At 35.2% G+C, this 21,234-nt stretch overlaps 1 protein-coding gene across 1 annotated transcript in view; it reads right to left on the bottom strand.

The window, feature by feature from the left end:
• The window catches only part of ANKRD10 (ankyrin repeat domain 10), a 32,716-nt gene that overhangs the window by 7,093 nt on the left and 4,389 nt on the right, over positions 1-21,234 (bottom strand). The window contains exons 2-3 of the mRNA XM_026668893.2: positions 18,373-18,525; positions 13,855-13,946 (exon numbers count right to left, since the gene is read on the bottom strand). Of these exons, the coding sequence (XP_026524678.2) occupies positions 13,855-13,946; positions 18,373-18,525 (245 nt within the window). The remainder of the gene's footprint in view (positions 1-13,854; positions 13,947-18,372; positions 18,526-21,234) is intronic.

Below are 21,234 nucleotides of genomic sequence, written 5' to 3'. Positions count from 1 at the left end.
ATTGCTAAAATGTCTTGCCTGCAGCCTGAAGCATCTCACCCTTATACAAACTTCAGACATTTGATCCAACTCCTGTCTTATATCATCTCATTTGATTAAAAGGAATTATCTGTAAATAAATAATCAAAATAATTGTTATAAGAGTCCGCAGATTCTAGAATCTCATACCACAAAAATATTTCAGTTCTTCTTAACAATAAAAAGTAGATATGCAGGTGTATATCTTGCCAATGTTTATGTTTTGTACTAAGCTGGCAACTTATATCAAAGTTTGTGACATCATAAGTGGTAGAATATTATTCAGTTCTTTGAACCATTATCGTAGAACATATATTAAGATTTTGAGCTTTAAAACTGAAATTATTCAGGCAGTTATTTGAACAATTCAATACTTGTTGAAAACATGACAGAACAGACACATACTGTATATATAGGTAGAACAAAGAATAGCACAGAGAAGTTACTTTTTTTTCCAGTTACAAAATCCTGTGCCTTGTATATAATCTCTTATATAAATCATGTAGCAACACGGTATATTAGAATGAGAAAACAGACTGTTGGGGTTATTTACGAAATAATAGAAGCGAATGTCTGGAATAAAATATTAATACATGCTTAATTCAAAGTGCAGAGAGATTTAGAAAGAATTCTGAGATGGGAATGTTTCGAGCCAAGCAGTCATTATTAATGAAAGCTACTTCAATTTTTGGTGGCAATCTGCAAGGTCTATATATTTTTGAGCTGAACTACAGATGTAATGAAGTGAGAATAATTGACATCTCATGCAAGTGGAAATTGGTCAAGAAACCCACAACATTATCAAATTCAGGCCAGCAAACACCTCTAATCTCAGGAGATTGTAAGAAGGAAGCAGTAAATGAAAGCCAAAGACCACCAGCTCTCTATTAAAAGGCAATTGAAGTGTCTCCTGTAATTCTGGAAATGTTCTAAGACCAGTCAATATAGCTAATGAGTAATGCTAAGGAAGCCATCAGACAAAACAGAGATTTATTCATAAATTCTCTTGCTCAATAAAGAACAGAAATTTTCAAGAAATGGTAAGGAGTACAGCAAAGGATTCTGAGGAGCATACTAATAGACTTATTAAAAATTATTTCTAGCAGCAACAAGAGACTTGTAATGGAAGGCTGTGGAACCGTTAAAACAATTAAAAGCCATGCTAAAAGTGGCTCAAAATATTGAGAAACTGCTCTGAATGAATTATTTGTATATCTTTGCATATATAGGGCAGATACTAATGCCTGGATTAATCTTTTCAAGAAGGAAGCAGGTAAACTAAGGCAATAATCATGATAGATGGGATCATAAAATCTGTAGACAAGCAAAACTCATTTGAGTGCTAGCATAACTGATATGGATAACATCAATAAATATAATTTTGATAGCACAAAAAAATATTTCAAAATTGAGACTCTTGACCTCTAAAATGTTAAATACCACCGATATAAGAAAGAGTAAATAAGTGAACAGATGGACTGATACTGCATAAAGAAATGTATCAATTCAGCAGGCAGCTGCAATGAAAAATGCAATTGCCAATACTGCAGTATCTTCACACCTAGATAAAGTAATCTATCTACTCTGGTCACAGTTCTTCAAAAAAAAAAAACTGCAAAGCAAAAATCAAGATACCCGGTGACCTGAAAAATGATCAACAGAATGGATTTCTATGAGGAAAGAGTTCAATAACTCTAATGTAAATCTTGGTGGAAAAAGAAGTGGGAGGGATGGATATGATAGAAGTACGTACACCCCATGGAAAGAAAACAGATGGGTGGTTTTTCTGTTTTCAAACAGAGTCCACTGAAATGAATGATAGAAGTTTTAAAGTCAGAGCAAAAGGAATTCATCATACAGCGCATTAATCCAGTCCATTCTGAAAGAGATGACAACCACTATTGCAAATGGTTTAGAAAAGGGGTTAGATAAATTAGTGCAACAGAAAATTATGAAGTAGCTATATAGTTTACCTATAACTTCTAAAGATAGAGCGAGAGCGAGAGAGAGAGAGAGAGAGAGAGAGGGAGAGAAAGGGACACCAAGTGCAAACAAGAAAACAGGGTAGATCGCCTAAGTGGATCTGAAAGGGAATCAGAAATAAGATTGTTTTAAAGTTGTATTAACAGTGAAATTTATTTCAGAAAATGAAATTCAAAAATAAGCAATCTCCCTGCCGAAGATGAATAAAAAGGAAGTAGGTTTCCTTTTATACAATTTCCCTTACCATTAATGGTAAAGAAAAGAAAATGTCTTAAAACTTTTAAGTAAAAGTTAAGAATTTGAAAGTAACAGTTTAAACACAGTAACCAGCAATGATAAAGGTTTTTTTTATAGCAGGCAAAAATCTGCTATAGGCTTTTTCTCTCCCTATTAAACAGGAAAGCAATTTTTATACCAAGGTACATAGAAGAGATGACAAGTGAATGAAGTGAGTATACTATAAATAAGTGTTAATTCGATCTAAATTTAGATCTGGACAACAAGCTTAGACAGGAAAGACAAACATTTATATCATAATATAAATCTATACATATCTATACATATTTACATTTATAGCTTTATATATACCTCTATTTATCTTATCTTGTTAGTATACAAAATAGGCCTTAAATGCAGAATAACTGGTTTTTGTTCATTAAGCTTTACCACCCAAAAAAGGTTAAAAGAAATCTTGCAAAAATTTCTTGAAAATAATTCTTCTCATTCAATCTTATGTTTCTTCATAAATGTGGACTTGAAAATAATAGATTTTAGGCAGGAATAGATATTTTTTGTTCAAGATTTTTTTAAAAAAATGGTAGTATCTAAAACCGGCTTAAGAGAACAGAATACTACAGAAACACAGTGTATATAGGTAGTCCTCAATTTACAACCACTCAAAATTAGTAGCATTGAAAAAAATGACATGACAGATCCTCCCTCTTACAACCACCGCAAAATCCCCATGGTCACATGATCAACAGCCTGGCACTTGGCAACTGGCATGTATTTGTAACAGCTGCTGTGTTTCAGGTCATGTGATAACCATTTACAATCTTCCCAGCTGGCAAACAAAGTCAATGGAGGAAGCCCGATCTGCTTAATGACCATGTGATTCATTTAACAATTGCAGTGATTTGTTGAACAATTGTGGCAAATAAAAGTTGTAAAATTGGATGTGACTCATTTAACTACCTTGCTTAGCATTGGGAATTCTGCTCCCAACTGTGGTAGTAAGTTGAGGACTATCTGTATCAAAATTCAGTATTCAGGGGGTTGAACTATCCACTTGAAGTGGCACAAGACTTAATTTGCTAATCCAAGAATTACTTTAGTATTTATACCACTGTACAGCACTATATCCTGTGCTCTAGAGAAAACACTGCAGGTAAATTAGGCTGTTGTGAGCACAGAATATTGTTGACAACTACTGCTAAACAGCAGCAGCTTATAAAAAAGTTTTCTTATGTTTTGAAAAAAAACGTAGGTAACAAGGTAGAGGAAGAGAACAATTTGCACTTTTCAAATGGAAGAAAGAACAAAACTCTAGTTATTCAAATATGTTGAATAGGTAACTCTGTGATACACGATAAAAAGATTTCATCTGAGTTAAAATGTCTATTCTTCTGATCTTTAGCAGTGATGTGCATGTATACCTTGGTATGCAGTACTAAGGGCAACTTTGATAGCGACTTCTGCCCGTTTGCCTCATCCACATTCCTCTTGGTAATGTGCTGCTCCCAGAGGCTTCGTGTCTATGGTTATTCTTGCCAAGAGATCTTCTCATCTGTGGTCTCACTCTTCTTCTGTTTTGGGTTTCCACTTAGCTATGTCCCCATGACATCCATTCTAAGGTCATGATTCATTTGAGACTGTTATAATATTATAAACCAGCTATTAAAGGATGGCAGTGATGAAGCATATAGTATTTAGAACATAAAAAAGTGCAATGCTCTCAGCTAAAAACAGATTCATCAGCAGTTCCAATTCCTATTAAAATTATCAACAGACATCCTTTGACTGTATTAGGAACCTTATTCTACATGTAGATGTTTGATGTTAACCTCACAATTTCAATTGTTAACAAGCTGCTGTTTATTATATATGAATATTGCGACTTTTCGACAATGAAAGAATTAAAAGTTGCATATAAAGCCAATCTAACAGCCTATAATGAATTCTTTTTCTAAAACTAAGATTGCAGAGCACATATTACTTTAAGAACAGTAACTCTGACACTGAAAAATTGCTACTCTGCTAATTATAACTAGAAGAATATGACTGAAATTTCAAAGCCAACACGTTGTAGTGGTGAAGGTGCTGAACTGGGGAAATGCAGGTTCAAGTCCATCCTCAGCCATGAAGTTCACTGAGTGGTTTTGGGCCAGTCCCTCCCTCTAGACCTCATAATATTGTTGTGAGGAAAAAAATCTGAAAGAATGCAGTGCACATAGTCTTGAGTTCCTGGAGGAAAGGCAGGGTATAACTCTAATAAATCATAGGTATCCTGTAGACAGTTGTAGACAAAAAAAATGTGGAAAAGAATATTATTTTGCCAGAGTTTTTGGTAGTTCTCTAATGGTTTACTAAAGAAGGAGAAAGGGAAATTCATTTCACTCATACAGGTCAGCTGAAAAATTATCCACTTATAATGTCACATACTTTGAACAAAACATATCTAAAATGTTTGTCAAAGAAGGGGATGTTGAGCTTATATGAAGACTAGCCTCCAAGAATAATTTATGCAACTGCCAGAGTTTCTGCAGCTTAAAATATTTCTTCATTAAGAAAACAAAGTCTCCATTCTTAATATGCTTATTTAAAAATATTCAAACTTATATTGTTAGTTTATAAATTATAAAAAGAGATACTGTAATTAGACTAAGCAAAAGCATGCAAATCTATATATTCTATTATCTGAATTCCTAGATTAGCATTAAAACCAATCACCGCAACAAATACCTCAACAGTATGCCTTGTGTGCAGAAAGGAAGCGATACTGAACATTCAATGCCACAACTGTAAGGTTTTCGGAGAAGCACCTGTGGCAGTTTCAGCAGTTTCTATATGGAAAGCTCCCCCTTTCTAGGATTACTTGAAAAAATCAAGTCAATTCGAATTACGTAGCTGTAAAACATTGACATGTGTAGTTTTTATAGTTTCAGAATCTTCTCTTTGATTTAAAAAACGGGGAATGGTGCATTAAACAGGAAACTTACATCATAAGGGATCACATATTTGCAGGCAACATTTAGACTAAAGTTATACTAACATACATAAAGTGCAGTGGCACATAATTTATTATCATTAAGCCAACATCATGTGACCACCTTAACCATGAGACAGTGCGCCTGACTCAAGGACGGACTCTCAAGCACGGATTTTCATCCTGAAGCCCAATGTAATTCTGTCAGTTCTCTGAAATGTAAACATGATATGTACTAGAAACAAATCGTCAACTCATGGCTTCTGTTACTTTAAAATTTGGCAAATTGCAAACAAAGGTGAATTCTTAACTATGCCTACATTAAAAAATAGCCAATACATGGGATTAAGCAGAACTCTTGCTACTGAAGTATTTCTTCCACAGGTTCCTCACATACTAGCATATGGGCACTAAACAAAATCAATCAATTAATCAATCTAAAAAACTCTAAGCTGAAAGTTTTAACCCTTTGGCATCCAAAAATAGAGAACACAACAAAGTGATCTTGAGATTATTTTAACCATTTAAAAGACAGATTGGGAAAACTTCCTCAGAGTTGCTGCAGAAATAAACTGCACATACAGATATTATGGTGCCATATTTTCATTTCATATTGACAATGTCCTTTAAACTTATTCACTACTTTAACAATAAATGAGCTACAATATGTCTACTTCTGTACTTCACAATATGAATACTTATAAAACAGCTAAAAAATTAGCTGTTAGATATATTTTCAAAAGGATTCACTTTTTATTTCTCCCCAATACTTTTATATAAATTATAAAAACTAATTTTACAGACAAGCTTGCAAAGGTTTTCACTGTCCCTTCCTTTACAACACCTGACACTACGCGCAGAATTTAAATATGCACTTTAGGAAAAAAAATTCTCTAGCAGAAAAAGCAAATGACTTTTTTTGCTCTAATACATGTATATTTATGATTAATTATCCAAACTGTTATTCTAAGAGAATGTAATTTATAATCCCTATAGTATTTTAAGGTTCTTAGCAGCAAATGTGAATGAAATAGTTTTCACATAATTTTGGAATGTAGAAAAAAGAACCATTACTTCTGTAACTACATAGACAAGTCTATGAAAGTAGTGGGGGTTCGCCCACAAGAGGAATCAGCTGAAGTTGGATTGAAGGCTACTTTAGGCAAAACTGAACTTGCACCTTCGCTACCAGATACCTGAACAAATGGCCAAATACATATATTCAGATTAAACTCCCAACTCCAGGTTAGGAACCATGATGTAAAACTAAATGAACTTAAAGAGACAAGATAAAAATCCCTTCATAAATACACTTTAGGAAAATTGATATTATATCCTTTTTGAAAATATGTTAACTAGCTTTTATAAAGAACTGCCACTGAACAAGAAATAGTAACATTTAGGAGTTCCGGTTTGCAGCGCTTCGGGGCAGGCAGGAATCCGCGATCGTGCATGGTTTCTGCCTGCGCTCGCCGCTGGAGTGCCCTGAGCCACCCGGCTTCAGGGCTAGCCACCTCCATAGAAGGTGGTGAAGACAGGGGGGATCTGGCAGGGTCGAGAGAAATCGCACCTCTCTTCCCTAGCCGGCTAAACCCCCTTTTCCAAAGGCGGTAGAGCGGCGGTCAGAAATGGCCGCCACAAAGAAGCACTCAGCTGGAAAAGAAAGTGCAGGAGGAGCTAAAAAGAAGTGAAAGTTTTTTTGCTGACCGGGACAAAGCAACAACGAAGGTATCCTGGAACTTAAAATCTGCGAAAGATACATAATTCCCAGAGATTTACAAGCGGAGAATGGAAGTTAAAAGGGAAAGTTTTTTTTTTTTCACTCTCCTTCCTAACGTTGACAGCGAACAGAAATGCATGAGAAATCGGAAAAACCCACTTTGGCATCAATAGGTAAACTGGATAATTAAATGCTAAAGGGATAATAAGGATTTCTGAACATTTTAAAAAATTTTTTTTGCTGTAAGTGGGAAGGGAGAGAAAAAGAATTGGAACAGGATTTGGAAGTAAGAAGGAGATTGCCTAGAAATTTAAAGAATCATTAAATACTAACAAGACTTCTAAAAGATACATTTTAACTGGAACTTTGCAACTAAACAGTAACCCCAGAAAGAGAAAGTGAAGAAAGAAGAAAGTGCTAAAAGAAACAGCTTATTTGGACTGTTTGGTGACTTTGGGACTTTTGGAAATTATCTTTGAAGGATTAAAAACACTTGGGTGGTTGTTTTGGAAAAAAAAATTCTCTCTACAATGGCATCACTTGTGGATGAATTGAAAATTGAATTCAAAAAATACAAAGAAGAACAAGAAGGGAAAGACTCTCTTGGCACTCTTTTTCAATTCTTAGAAATGGTGATTTGCACCTATGAGAAACTGACTATGCAACAAGATGATTGGGATAAAGAAGAAGCCATCTTTGATGAACAGGTAACTTTATTTGGGGAAGAAAGGGAGAAGGAGGAAAAGAAAAAGGGGACTTTAAGATTTAAAAAAACAACCAAAAAAGAGAAAAATAAGGTGAAAAGTAGATATAATGTTAGAAAACAACAGAAAGGGGGAATGCAGAAGAAGAAAAGGAGGTGGAGAGACAAGGGGGTAAAAAGGGCAGGGAGAAGAAGAAGCAAGGGAGGAAGGAAGGGATGAGAAGCCTCAATGGTGTGGAGCAATATGTAAAGAAACAAGATTCATTTAGAGATAATGGGTAAAATTTAATTGAAAAAGGGATTCTGCAAAGGTACATAAGATTGTATTGTTATATTTGTACTTAGAAATAATGTTAGAAAATTGGAAACAACATGTGATCAAAAAATGGGATAAAATATTCAGTGTAACTTAGTGAATTTTTTGTGAATAAAAGGAAGGCAATGAAATAAATGAGAGAATTGAAGTAGGAGGAAATGGGAACATTTTAATGATACAATGATTTAAAATATAAGTGATGTGAAGTGGGGGAAAATAACTATGGAAAGTATAAGTGTTCCCATAAAAGTATGATATTCAATTGAAAATGTGTAAAATGTTTAAGATTTAAATGAATATTAATATTAATGATAGATTTGAATTGGCATGGATAGCTGTTTTAATTATATTACATACTTATAAATTTTTCTTTTTAAAAAATATGTGTAACTTTAGAATGTACTAAACAGAATCCCAATGGAAGTTATGTACTATACTAAGTGTTATAAATTTAGGGGAAAGAGTTAAAGGCGTCACACTCCAATTAGTGTACAGGAGAAATTTTGTTTAAAGAGAAAAGATAAATAGATAGCTGGTAACAGAACAGACAAAGAATAATAAGCATAATGATCTGAACTGAGATGAGATAAATAAAACTAAGAAAGTTAAAAGAGGTGAGAAGCTATATAGAGAATGTAAAATGGTAATAAGATATGGAATGGTATATAAAATGAACATGAATTTGAATTTGTGTCTGTATGAAGAGATCTAACCCGGGATCAAGCAGCTTTCAGAAAAGATGTTTTATGTTTTTATGTTTTATGTTTTGTTTGTGTATTGTCTTTGAAAATTAATAAAATTTGTTTTAAAAAAAATAAATAGTAACATTTTTAGTCAGATGAAAAGCTACTGCAGCTTTGGACCAGAATACTGAATAAAGATAGAAAAATGCAGGAATGAATACCCATGATGCAGGAGTGCACTGTGAAGATGGTAGAATTTTCTGAAATGGCTAAATTGACTTGTCTGATTAGGGAAGGAACAGTAGCTACTTTTTATAAAAGATTGGAAAGCCCTTTATGGACATTTGATAAAAATGGACAAAAATCAATCAGTGAGACCAGGCTCTGCAGATTAAAAGGGGGTGTTTATGGAAAGAAGGGAACCAATTTATTAACTTGGGAAGGTGGCAAATGGTAATAATCAGACCAATAAGTGCTGCGAAGATCAGAAGTCATTTCATTAGGTACATTTCTCTTTTTCTTTGGCTCAATTTCCCACTTTCTTTTCTCTACTCACACAAGCAAAGAAGGATATAAAATATATTTTTTATTTGTACTGAGTAGTGAATGAACAAATATCTTTATGAGAATTTAGTGAGCCCAAATTGGAAGTGTTGCATACTAAGAATCTAAGAAAATATATTTCCCATATATTCTTTATATCAAAAAATAATAAACTAGGTTTACTGTCTTTTACCAATAAACATTTTGGAGTATACAAAGAATCAGTATTATTTTTAATGCTATGGATAAGACCGATACTGTAAAAAGAGAAAGTGTGGATAGTCTTAAAGGCTGGAAAGGCCAGAGAAGAGCAATGATTTTTCAAGAAGATAACTGGCATTAGGATAGCTCACTAGGAGAATTTTGCTGATATACATGACGGAATATTCTGTGATATGACTCCGAATAATGATTATTTGCACTTTGAAAAATTTGCAAAAATTAGAATGATTGGAAATTGATAATGCATTTTTTTTTTTTGCTTTAAATCAAAAGATGCTGGGATATTTAAAAATGATTACTGTTCACGATAGATCAAGACTGTAATGCTGAAGAAGCTTATTTGAATACTAAACTTCATATTATTTCTACAGGATGCCTTGCCGGAAAGTAGCAATTAGTGCCTCGACTGACATGTTACGTATAACTATTGTCTTGCCTTCAGGGACTGATGCAATATATGGGAATGAATATAAATAGTCAGTTGCCAAGATGAGGAAAACAGGAAATCTTCTCAATCTAGCAAAGTTTTTTTCCTTTCTTTTTTTAATACAAAGGCTTCCATCAATAGTTTAAGACTGGAGTTATTCTGGAATGAACAAAACATATTGAGCCATGTTATTTGTAATTTTGTTTAATCTTAAAATTCAATGGACTATATTAAAGTTGTCTCCCAGAAAGTAAGAAATATCTTTCATCTGATCCTTAACACTTTCTCTTTAAATCCTGCAATTCTGAAATCAGCCTAAATCTAAATACATATCAATCATAAGTTGCAAAAAAGTTGCAAGAACATGGATATTGTAATGAAAATTTTAATTGAAGACTATGCTACGTATTTGTTCATATTCATGTATTTAATAAGAAACTACATACCACTTTTTCATGCTACACCCTCATGTAGTTTAATAACAGGTTTTTATAAAAAAATCATGAGTATATGTATTTATACTGCAGAAAATATTATAAAAGAAGTATTTTTTCAAATTTAGTACTGTATTACTATCGTTTTACAAAGGCAAAAAAAAAAACATGGCACCAAAATTTGTACATGTACAACTCAAATGTTTATTATGCAATTTTCATTTTCACCAAACTTCACTAAAATGGATAATGAATATATCCGTCCACATTAAAAAGTTACACCTCAAACCTTTACTGAAATGAGGACATTGGGACCACCTGCTTCCCCTCTTCACGTGTCCATGAATACAGAACCAAGTTAATGGAGCAACCATGTTTATGTCTGTTGGTCACAGAATATGCTCCAGCTAAAATGAGAAATACCACAAACATATCAAAATATTTTCCACTGTGGTTTATTTAACATTGCTTTCTATTAAAGTATAAACAACTTTGAATTCCAACTTAAGTATTAGGGCAAACAAAGCATCTTGACTTACATTACTTTTCTTTGCTTTATTTCAGAACTGCAAGTTCATCCTTTTTACAGGAATAAATTAAAAATATAAAGGAAGGTACTGAAAATAAAGAGCCTTCCATTTCAGTTAAATGGTAATAATGGTATAAATTCTAAACGGTATTAGCATTATAGGTTACCAAATGCTCAATTGTTAAACATTTTTCATGTCTAATGATGAAGAGTATCTTTAGTTTTAAGCTTGAAGTTTTAGGTACATTTTCCTTGAAAGTATTCAAGGTAAAATATATATGGATTATCTCTTTTTTTTTTTTCAATGATCCAATGTACCAGATTTATATAACATAGAGTTGGAAATGCACCTTGTCACTTTTTTATTTTTAAAAGCCAGCATTTCTGCTCTGTAGCAAAACAATAACAAAAGCCAGTTTCATAGTAAGTTAAACAGAATGCAGGGGTTTAATTAGCATAGCAATATTTCTGTACTGTTGACTCTTACTGACTTTACTGAATGCTTTCTGGTAAGTACCACCAGATTTTTAAAAAGCATGAGATTTGTTATTTTGTATTGTCAACATGTTTTATTCTTCATATTTGCTTACTAACTTGCATAATATGACAAATGTACTAACTCCAGTTTTCAAAATAGATGCCTAAATTGTCATTTCCACATAGGTAAATAATGAGGATATTACTATCTCAATTTGAAAGCTAGAACAATCCAACCCTTATATGGTATCCTGCAATTATTAGTTATGACTACCAATTTTGAAGTTTTAAGTTAAATTACCCAAGAGTAACAAAATTTATTTGAAAGTCAGACAAATGTTAACAATCTTCTATGATATACACTAGTGCCATTTATATAACTCCTACATTATCATGATTATTAATTAAAATTTATTAGCCACCCAAGTCTAATGGTTTCTTGTTGTTTTGAACAGCGGGGCATAAAACATTTCAAATTTGAAACTGAGAAGATAACTCAAAAATTAGAACATTCCAATACATTGAAAGATATTTTCATATATCACATTTTAAAGCATTTTTAATTTGAAATGGGTTCATGCTTTCAATGCACATGTAGGTGCTTACCAGATGTTCTAGGTAAATAAACGGTATTGTCATATATCTACATAGGACACAATATAAGAAATCTAAACTGCTTGGTTTCCAAGATCCTGTCCGTGACCAGAGCCCAGAAGGGATGCATACAGAAGATACACATTTTGAATTCCATCATCAAAACTTTTGAGTACAATTAGAATAAATGAATCTCCTGACTTAGGTTCTTCTGCATATTCAGGATTAGTGCTTTTCTACTTGCAACAGTAATATTCTTTTATGACACCTATTTATTTATTATTATTTGCAAGTTATTTACAAGGCTTGCAAATACCTGATACGTGAGACAAGTAATATTACCATATTTTTCGCATGATAAGACGCACCTGACTATAAGACACACCTAGGTTTAGAGGAAAATGAAACAAAAAAAATCAGGAGGAGCCTGAGAAGATAGGTGTCCCCTCATGTGCCAGATCTGCCTATTGACTCCTGCACTGCAGAAGAGACAGAAGAAGCGGGCAATGACAAAGACAAAAGAGGCGGGGTTCAGCACTGCTGCCACGACCCGACTGCTATTCACCAAAGGACCGGAATCAACACACAGACATTTCCACCCTTTTTTGGGGGAGGGGGAGTGCATCTTATGGAGTGAAAAATATGGTAATTATTGGCAGGTCTCTACTAAATAGCAAGCTTTAAAAATATGTGCAAGACTAATGACCAAATTCCAATACCAAATGCTTCAAAAAGCAATTTTGTAAAATGAACCTGAGTGCAACATTCTCCTTATCTGTTTCCTAGCAACTAGTTTTGAGACAGATATTGCCTCTCTCTGAACTTTTATCTTCAAGCAAACAAATCAAGTGGAAAGCTAAAGGAGAAACCACTGAAAAGATAAATATGTTAAGCTGGTACAGCCAATGAGCTTCTTACGGGTATTATACTCGTAAGTGATACCGGAAAGATATCACAGCAACTATTAAATCAGAAAGATTCAACAGCTACTGTACAAAAATGACCTGTTTGTTTTTATGTAAAATAACTATTCTTCATAAATTTAATACTTAATTTTCATGCCTTTGTAACATTTCTCTTGTTCTAAGGCTTTTAATTTAAGACAGTATATCCTCAAAATAAATGATGGCTAAATTTTAGGCATTCAGTTTTGAAAACATAAATGAAATGTCTTATTCTTAAAGTATACAGGCACAGGGAAAATAAATTTCAATTAAACAAAGGGCAATGTTTTTATGGCAATAAATAAAAGTGATTTTTTTTTTACCAAGACCATTTGTTGAATAGCTTAAAAAGATGCACAGGAAGATTCATGTATCTCTCTGTTGAGTTTCAATATTAGCAGATTAATTAAAATGGAAACCAAAGGGTTAAAGAAGCAGTGAATTCTCTTGCACTAAACTGAATTTATTCTTCAGATTAAATTATAACACGCTATTTAATATAACTAGCTTCAAGAGAAAATACTAATGTCATTTATATTATAAGCCATATAGCTTATACTCAACAGTTCTAGTGAATACTGCATCCATTTTGTCCAAGTAGTATGTTGTCACTGTGAGATTTTCTGAGTATTTTGCAGGACATAACACCTTTAAAGAAAAAGTTAAAGAACAAAACTACAAAAAACTACTAAACATGCATGCCTAAAATTCCATCTGTCTTTTTTACAGTTATATTCTATTAAAATAATTCATCTAAAATGCAATTAACTGTATTAACTAATATATTATACATACAATGTTTCCTATATGACAGACAGCTACCACTTTACACACACTTACACAGGAATTCTAATTACCGCAATGAGTAAATGTGCATTGCAAGAGCTAAGGGATGTGATAAATATGTAGCACTTGCTTAGTTCAACATGACTTAACTGAAATAATTTCTATGTTGTCTACTGTTGTGGAGTTCTTTGTTAATACCTGAATTCACTGTTCTATGTTAGTTAACTAGACATACAACTACTGAAAATACCCCCCCCAAACCTTACTTACTCTGTTTGAGCTCCATAAGCCACAAGGGCATTTATGCATTCCATACTACCAGATCGGGCTGCTTTGTGAATAGGAGTTTCACCAACATAATCCTGTAGCAAAAACGTATCAAATTAATATAAACTATGTATGACTTCAATGAATGATTGTTGGACAAAAGATAACAGAAATATCATCTGGATAATATCATCTAACAATTAACAATTAACTTACCGTATTTGCCGGCGTATAAGACGACTTTTTTGCCCTGAAAAACATGCCTCCAAGTGGGGGTCGGTCTTATACGCCGGAGGACTCCGACTCCCACTTGAGCTTGAGTTGCAGCGGGAGGAAGGCTGGGGGAGCGGGGTGTGTGTGTGTGTGTGTGTGTGTGTGTGTGTGTGTGTGTGTGTGTGGCGGGTGTCACTGCGCCACGCGCTGCCTAACCTTTCCCCCTCTTCCTTCCTTAGCGGTGTGGGGAGGAGAGGATTGAAGATCCTCACGTGCGGCGTACTTTTCTTTTCTTTTTGCACGCAGGTTTTGCATGCGGCGGGTGGTGGGGGCCGGGTGGGTGGGTGCCTGTGGCGGTGGGGGGGAAGGCCGGGAGCAAAGCAATTGGGGGCGGGATACCAGGGTGATGGTGAAGCCGCTTGGTGGGGGGGGGGTGGGGGTGGGTGGTCGAAGGGGGCCGTGGGAAGCCGGGGGCCCCCGGTGCGGGCTGGGGGGGGGGGTCCCCTCTCGCTCCTGGCTAAGTGAGTAAAAGGGGCCTGGGGAAAAAAGTTCTAACTGTTGATTAAAGAGGCTGGTGCTGGCCCTCGGCGGGTGGGGGGGGGGGGGGGGGGTGAAAGTGCGCTTTGCTTTGGGCTGAATTAACTTTTAACTCCTGCTTTGCTTTTGGTCAAATGGTTGCTCTTCAAATGTCCAAAGCGAAAGCGCAAAAAAAAAAAAGTGGAGGGGGGAGGGGGATGTACACCTTTTGGTGGGTGGGGGCTGCCGCGCATGGCTTACAATCACAATTAACTTACTATGGTATAAAGCTGCATATAATTATCTGCTAGGACAAGCAGAATCAAGATGAACTGCCAGATTTGTTATTAAGTTCCATCAATTTATATTTTGCCTTGCTAATTAATTAACATTGAAGGCATAAATACAAAATGAAAGATAAAATGTTTAAATTATACATACTAAAACTATTAATATTTAAAGGTCTGATTAAAAGTATTATTTTAAGAGATAATAAATGTGAGTGGGAGCAAAGATAATATCCAAATAAGTCATTCTAAAATTTAATTCAAAAGCCTTTGATAAAATTTATAAAATAATTCCCATCTCACAATGATTTTGTTCCTAGTATGTTACTGATCCTGAATGACAGATCATATTTTATTATATTGTGAATTTTGTAACAGAGGTCAGCAGGAAATTACCTGGCCTATTTTAAAGTCTAAGCCAGGAAGAGATACTTCTGAATGTCTGAAAAAACTGATAAAAAATCTGAAAAATGTATACTTGCAGGTCAAATTCTTAAGATTATAGTGGCAACAGTTTTTTTTTAACTCTGACCACAAAAACAAAGCTTTAGTAACAAATCAATGAATTAGAGTTTTAGGTCTATGAAATAGTATTTATTAAGTGTTATATTTTAAAATTTTTATCCATTGCCAAGTTTAAATTTGCAGCTTGCTTTTGGGCCTTTTGGCTGCAAATAAAATTGAAGTGAATGATCTAAAACTTGGAAACAATTGGTTTCTTGGTTATGCCAATAAATCAGTACATGAAATCAAAGTTATCTTTAAAAAAAGCCTTTCTTACAGAACCTATGTTAATATTAGCTGATTTATAATAGGAGAAAAAGTCCCTCTAAGAGTAGAACCTAAACTACTTATTGGTTCAAAAATTAACATCAGAATCTTATGTTGTACTCAGAAGGCAATTGCCAGGCATCCTGCCATCTTGATACCCTACAACAGCTAGTAAATGAGTTACCATGTTCATATTAAAGATACTGGAAGCTTCCAGATACTTTTCATGGATAGTCCCATGTTCAGTTCTTCTGGATCAAGAAAATACTTTTTGTAATTACCATCTTGTAACTGTTTCCTTTGAAAAAGAGACATGTCCCACTGTCATGGAAACACTGATTTCCCCACCCCGCTTAAACATACAGTCAGCTAGAACCCAGCTGACTTGACTAACCAAGAGACATTATCATTAACAAATAGAGGCAGAAAAGTTACCAAGAGTACTCTGACATACAAAGCATTTGTAGCATATAGGCACACAATTTCTGAAACTATGCAGAGTAATTTGTCACCGTGTGTTACATAGGATACAAGGTCAAGAATATGTCTGCTGTATAGGCGAGATGTGATGGCAGATATAAAATCACAAATTCAATGCAGAAATGAAATCATCTAGGACAAGAAGTCTAGAATAACTCAACAGTGCATCACTGTCTTAGCTAATGCAGAAAGCAAGTTTAATAAGACAGATAATACATGAAAAATATCCTTATGCGATGCCAACTACGATAACTTTCAAAATTGACTAATGGATGTTGAAAACAACAAAATGAAAATCATTTAATCTGCCATCATTCCTCTTCTCTACTTTCTACATCCTAGTTACACAGCTAGAAACAGAATCTTTGCAACACCTGATAAATAAGTATGTTTCTTCAGAATTGTTTTGGGTGACAGATGTTCTAACAGTAGGATATTTAAGCTGGTGGATCATATTCATTGCCACATACATTGCTGGTTAAGACAGCAATGTGAAAGGGAATAACAATCAGCCTGTTTTCTTCTCCTGAAATCTCTTATTGCTGCTACTCAGATAGTCCTTGATTTGCCACGGGTCAGAATGAATACGACCTTTGTAGAATGTTATGTCACACACACAAAATTATGTACCCAAATTTTGGATGCTTGGCAACTGCTTACCTTTATGGCTGGATGCAGTATTCTATAGTCACATGACCACATTTTTTGCTAGTTTCTGGCAATAAAATGTCCATTTGGAAGAATGGCTTTGCCCTTATGACCATAGCATTAGCTTAATGATGACCACAAAATTGTCATAAAATTGGATTCAGTTATATGGGTTTGTCAATTTAAAACAGAAAATCTGGTCCCAACTGCAGCCGTAGTCTAGGACTACTTGTACCCTTGAAAAATAATTCCCCAAATCATTGCATCTCATAGTTGCTTAAATTTTAGATTTTGGCTATGATCTGAAGCCTCCTCATGATTTGCCAAGGCCATTCCATCTCTGTACAACTGATGTAACCTTAAAGCTAAGGAGAATTCAGCTGCAAAATTCCAAAACCCCTTAAAAATCAGATAGTTTAATTGGATCTGCATTCCATTATAATTTTAGCTAGATTTCAAAAACTTTATTGTAACTCAGGCAGCAGGTCTATCAAATAATTATGTTAGACCATCATAGAAATGCAGCAATGTACATGGACCCAAGAACTGGGTTCATTCAGATGTCCACAAGGAAGGGATGAGTATTGTTAAGCTATGTTTCAAGATATCTGGGAGGCTATTCACATGGATCATCATTCATTATCCAGCACCCCCTATGGGTATCTTCCTCTTGGATGACATTGCCTAGAACAGGGGTGTCAAACTCGATCCCATCGCGGGCTGCATCAGGAGTTTGTTTGCCCTTGGGGGGCTGGGATGGGCGTGGCCTGGTCACCACAGCCAACTGGGTGGGCGTAGCCAGGCCCGGGGCAGCAGCGGTTGGTCCCTCATCATCTCCAGGACAGCCCTTGGGCCAACTCTACAACCTATTGCAGGCTGGATCTGGCCCGCAGACCACGTATTTGACACGTCTGCCCTAGAACTTTCCAGCAGATGAAAAAATTACCAACAAATCAGATAAAATCTAATATAAGCTGCAATTCTAAGAAGCTTCAGGGACTACTTTGGTTAAAATGTAGTGTATAAATACCACAATTATCTTCAGTGATACACCTGAGAGCTCTGGGTTTCTATATAATGCAGTAGACTTCTACTGTCTATTTCAGATGCATGAAATGATTTGATACAGTAAAATTAAAAAAAGTTGATTAAATCAAGTACATCTGTACTGCTTACAACAGAGTATGTTCCAATATTTAAGATTTAGTTTTATTCTGAACTAACTGTAGGTTTTTTTAGCTAATTTTATTCAAATATATTCAGGGTTTTATGAAGGCTTACATTAAATATCTATTAAAATTACAAAATATTTTTCTGCAGAATGTAAAAAGAATGAAGATGACTGCACGTTCTGCATCTTCACTTGTGAACGCAAATACAATTCTTTTGTTCACTGACCTATATGATTAATCAGCAGTTTTCGAAACCTGAGGACATGTAAAAGAGGGACACAGAATGCAAATCATCTCCAACATGCCTCAAAACCTGCAAGCATTCAATGATTGCATGAAAGGAACTTTACCTATTAGCAATAATAGAATTTCTTGAATTAACATTGGCATACAATTTTAGAATACCATTTAGAATGTAAAAAAAATGGTGATACCTGCTTGTTTATGTTGGCCCCTGATTGAATTAACCAGTTGAGACACTGAGGATGTCCTCCAAAAGCAGAAATATGGGCTGGCGTTTGTGCAAAACGTGTTGTACATGCATTTACAGTCGCTCCAGCTCTCACTAACTGCATTAGACATTCCAGCTAAAAAAGAAGGAAAAAAATGTTTCAGCATGTTAGTGACTTCATAGCATATTAGTTGTTACATTCTACAGCCAATACCTTTACACCAGGGGTGTCCAACCTTGGCAACTTTAAGACTTGTGGACTTCAACTCCCAGAATTCCTCAGCCAGCTCTGCTTTACACAAAGCCTTTCTAGATGACATTTGTATAAAACAAGTCTCTTTCTTTTTGTTCCTTTAAGTCAGGACCGACTCCTGGAAATGGTTTGCCACGGCTTCCTTCCTAGGGCAGATAGAGAGCAACTAGCCCAAAGTCACCCAGACTGGTTTCTTGTCCAAGGAATAACTAGAACTCGTCTTCAATTTCTAACTGTAGAATAATATATATTTTAGAGTCACCACACTGTCTGTCAAACTCCTGAACTCATTTCAGATCTGATCATTATCTATAAAGATCTATCTGATGTGCCACTGAATTATCTTAGGGCCAGCATGTTGAAAATTATCCTGCACAGCCAGTAATACAAATGGCTTGTTTAAACATTCACTTTGTCTCCCCCATCCCCAATGATGAAGGAATATGGGTCAGAGGGTAGCTGGTAAAACTCATATTGTGGAACATGCTGCCTGGCCACTTATGCCTGGTTTTTTTAAAAAATCACCTAAGACTTTCCTTCCTTTTAATTAGGCCTTTGATTATTTCGAAAGACACTTAGATATTAATTATATTTATACAAGCAGAAAATCCTATATATCATAATTTCCTAAAATAACTTTGCCTAAGATGCTAATTAATATATAGGATAGAATTCTTTATTGGCCAAGTGTGATTGGACACACAAGGAATTTGTCTTGGTGCAAATGCTCTGAGTGTACATAAAAGAAAAGATACATTCATCAAGAATCATAAGGTACAGCACTTAATATTCATAGGGTACAATAAGCAATCAAATCATACTAGGAAACAGTCAATATAGCTCATAAGGATACAAGTTACAGTCATGCAGTCACAAGTGGGAGGGGATGGTGATAAGGAGTGATGAGAAGATTAATAGTAATTGTAGTGCAGACTTTGTAAATAGTTGGACAGTGCTGAGGGAATTATTTGTTTAGCAGTTGATGGCTTTCAGGAAAAAAACTGTCCTTGTGTCTAGTTGTTCTGATGTGCAGTGCTCTATAGCATTGTTTTGAGGGTAGGAGTTGAAACAGTTTATGTCCGGGATGTGAGGGGTCTGTAAATATTTTCACAGCCCTCTTTTTGACTCGTGCAGTACACAGGTCCTCAATTGAAGGCACGTTCGTAGTAATTGTTTTTTCTGCAGTCCTAATTACTCTCTGAAGTCTGTGTCTGTCCTGTTGGGTTGCAGAACCAAACCAGACAGTTATAGAGGTGCAGATGACAGACTCAATAATTCCTCTGTAGAATTGGATCAGCAGCTCCTTGGGCAGTTTTGAGCTTTCTGAGTTGGCGCATCAAGAACATTCTACTAAGACAAAGATGCAAAATGAATTCAACTTCAAGGCTGGAGAGATGAGTAATCCAGGATGCACTGTTGGCACTGAGACTAATCTCCTTATCCAGTTATCAACATAACCTCTTTTTTCTGTGCATCAGGAAAACATGGAAACTACCTTCCATACCTGCTTGAACAAAAGAATTACATTCCTCAGTACCTAAGATGAAAATGTGGCTACTATCACTCATACAATCAGGGAAGGGGACAACACTATGGAAATCCAGGGTCACACACCAGGAGACCTTCAAGCTTACCGTATATACTCGAGTATAAGTCGACCCGAATATAAGCCGAGGCACCTAATTTTACACAAAAAACTGGGAAAACTTATTGACTCGAGTATAAGCCGAGGTGGGAAATGCAGCAGCTACTGGTAAATTTCAAAAATAAAAATAATTAATTTGGGAAAGCGATCTCACTATCATGAAAGGTTTAATTGATTCACTAACCCAAAAGAAGAAGATGATGATGACAGCGGGAGGCAGGAGTCACTCTCTTCCCCTCCCTCGGAGGCCCCCTGAGTCAGGAGTCACTACCGCCGGCGCGGCCCCAGTCCCGCCGCCTCGGAAAGGAAAGGCAAAGTGCTTTTTGCCTTTCCTTCCCGGCTGGGGCTGTTGGGAGTCGCTGCCGCCGGAGCGCGACTCCACACCATTTTTTTCAGAGGGAATCTGACTCGAGTATAAGCCGAGGGGATTTTTCAGCACAAAATTGGGCTGAAAAACTAGCTTATACTCGATATATACAGTATGTTTGTTTGTGGGGCCTCAAACGTTTCTAATTCTTGTTATATAAGAAGTTAAAGGGAATCAAATGAGAATTAAACTTTTCTTTCAGATGACAATAAACAGAATTCTCCATCCCATTTCCCCATTCAATCTTTCTACAAAATGATTTTGTGCATTTAATATAAGGTATTTAAAGATTAACCAATCTTGATTTCAATGTTTAGTTCTGCATCCAATTCTTGAATGTTTAAAATATAATCTTTTGAAAACCTGATTTAAACTGATTTTGGGAAAAGAAATTTAGAATGGTATCTTTTGTACTGTATAAGAAAATGTTTATTTCCTGCATTTCACACTATCAGATCTATTAAACACATATCTTTGAAATAATACTGTTACCAATTAAAGCCATTTATGTATTTATAAATATATTTAAAAAGAAAGTTCTTCTGGCTACAATAGCTAAAAATACTGGATACGGTATAGC

This window comes from Notechis scutatus, chromosome 5 (genome assembly GCF_049901735.1).
Source record: "Notechis scutatus isolate UNSWTSFEM ecotype Mainland chromosome 5, rNotScu1.2, whole genome shotgun sequence".
NCBI classification, from domain to species: Eukaryota; Metazoa; Chordata; class Lepidosauria; order Squamata; family Elapidae; genus Notechis; species Notechis scutatus.
The sequence above is the reverse complement of the archived record's forward strand: the minus strand, read 5'-3'. Positions and strand labels throughout refer to the sequence as shown.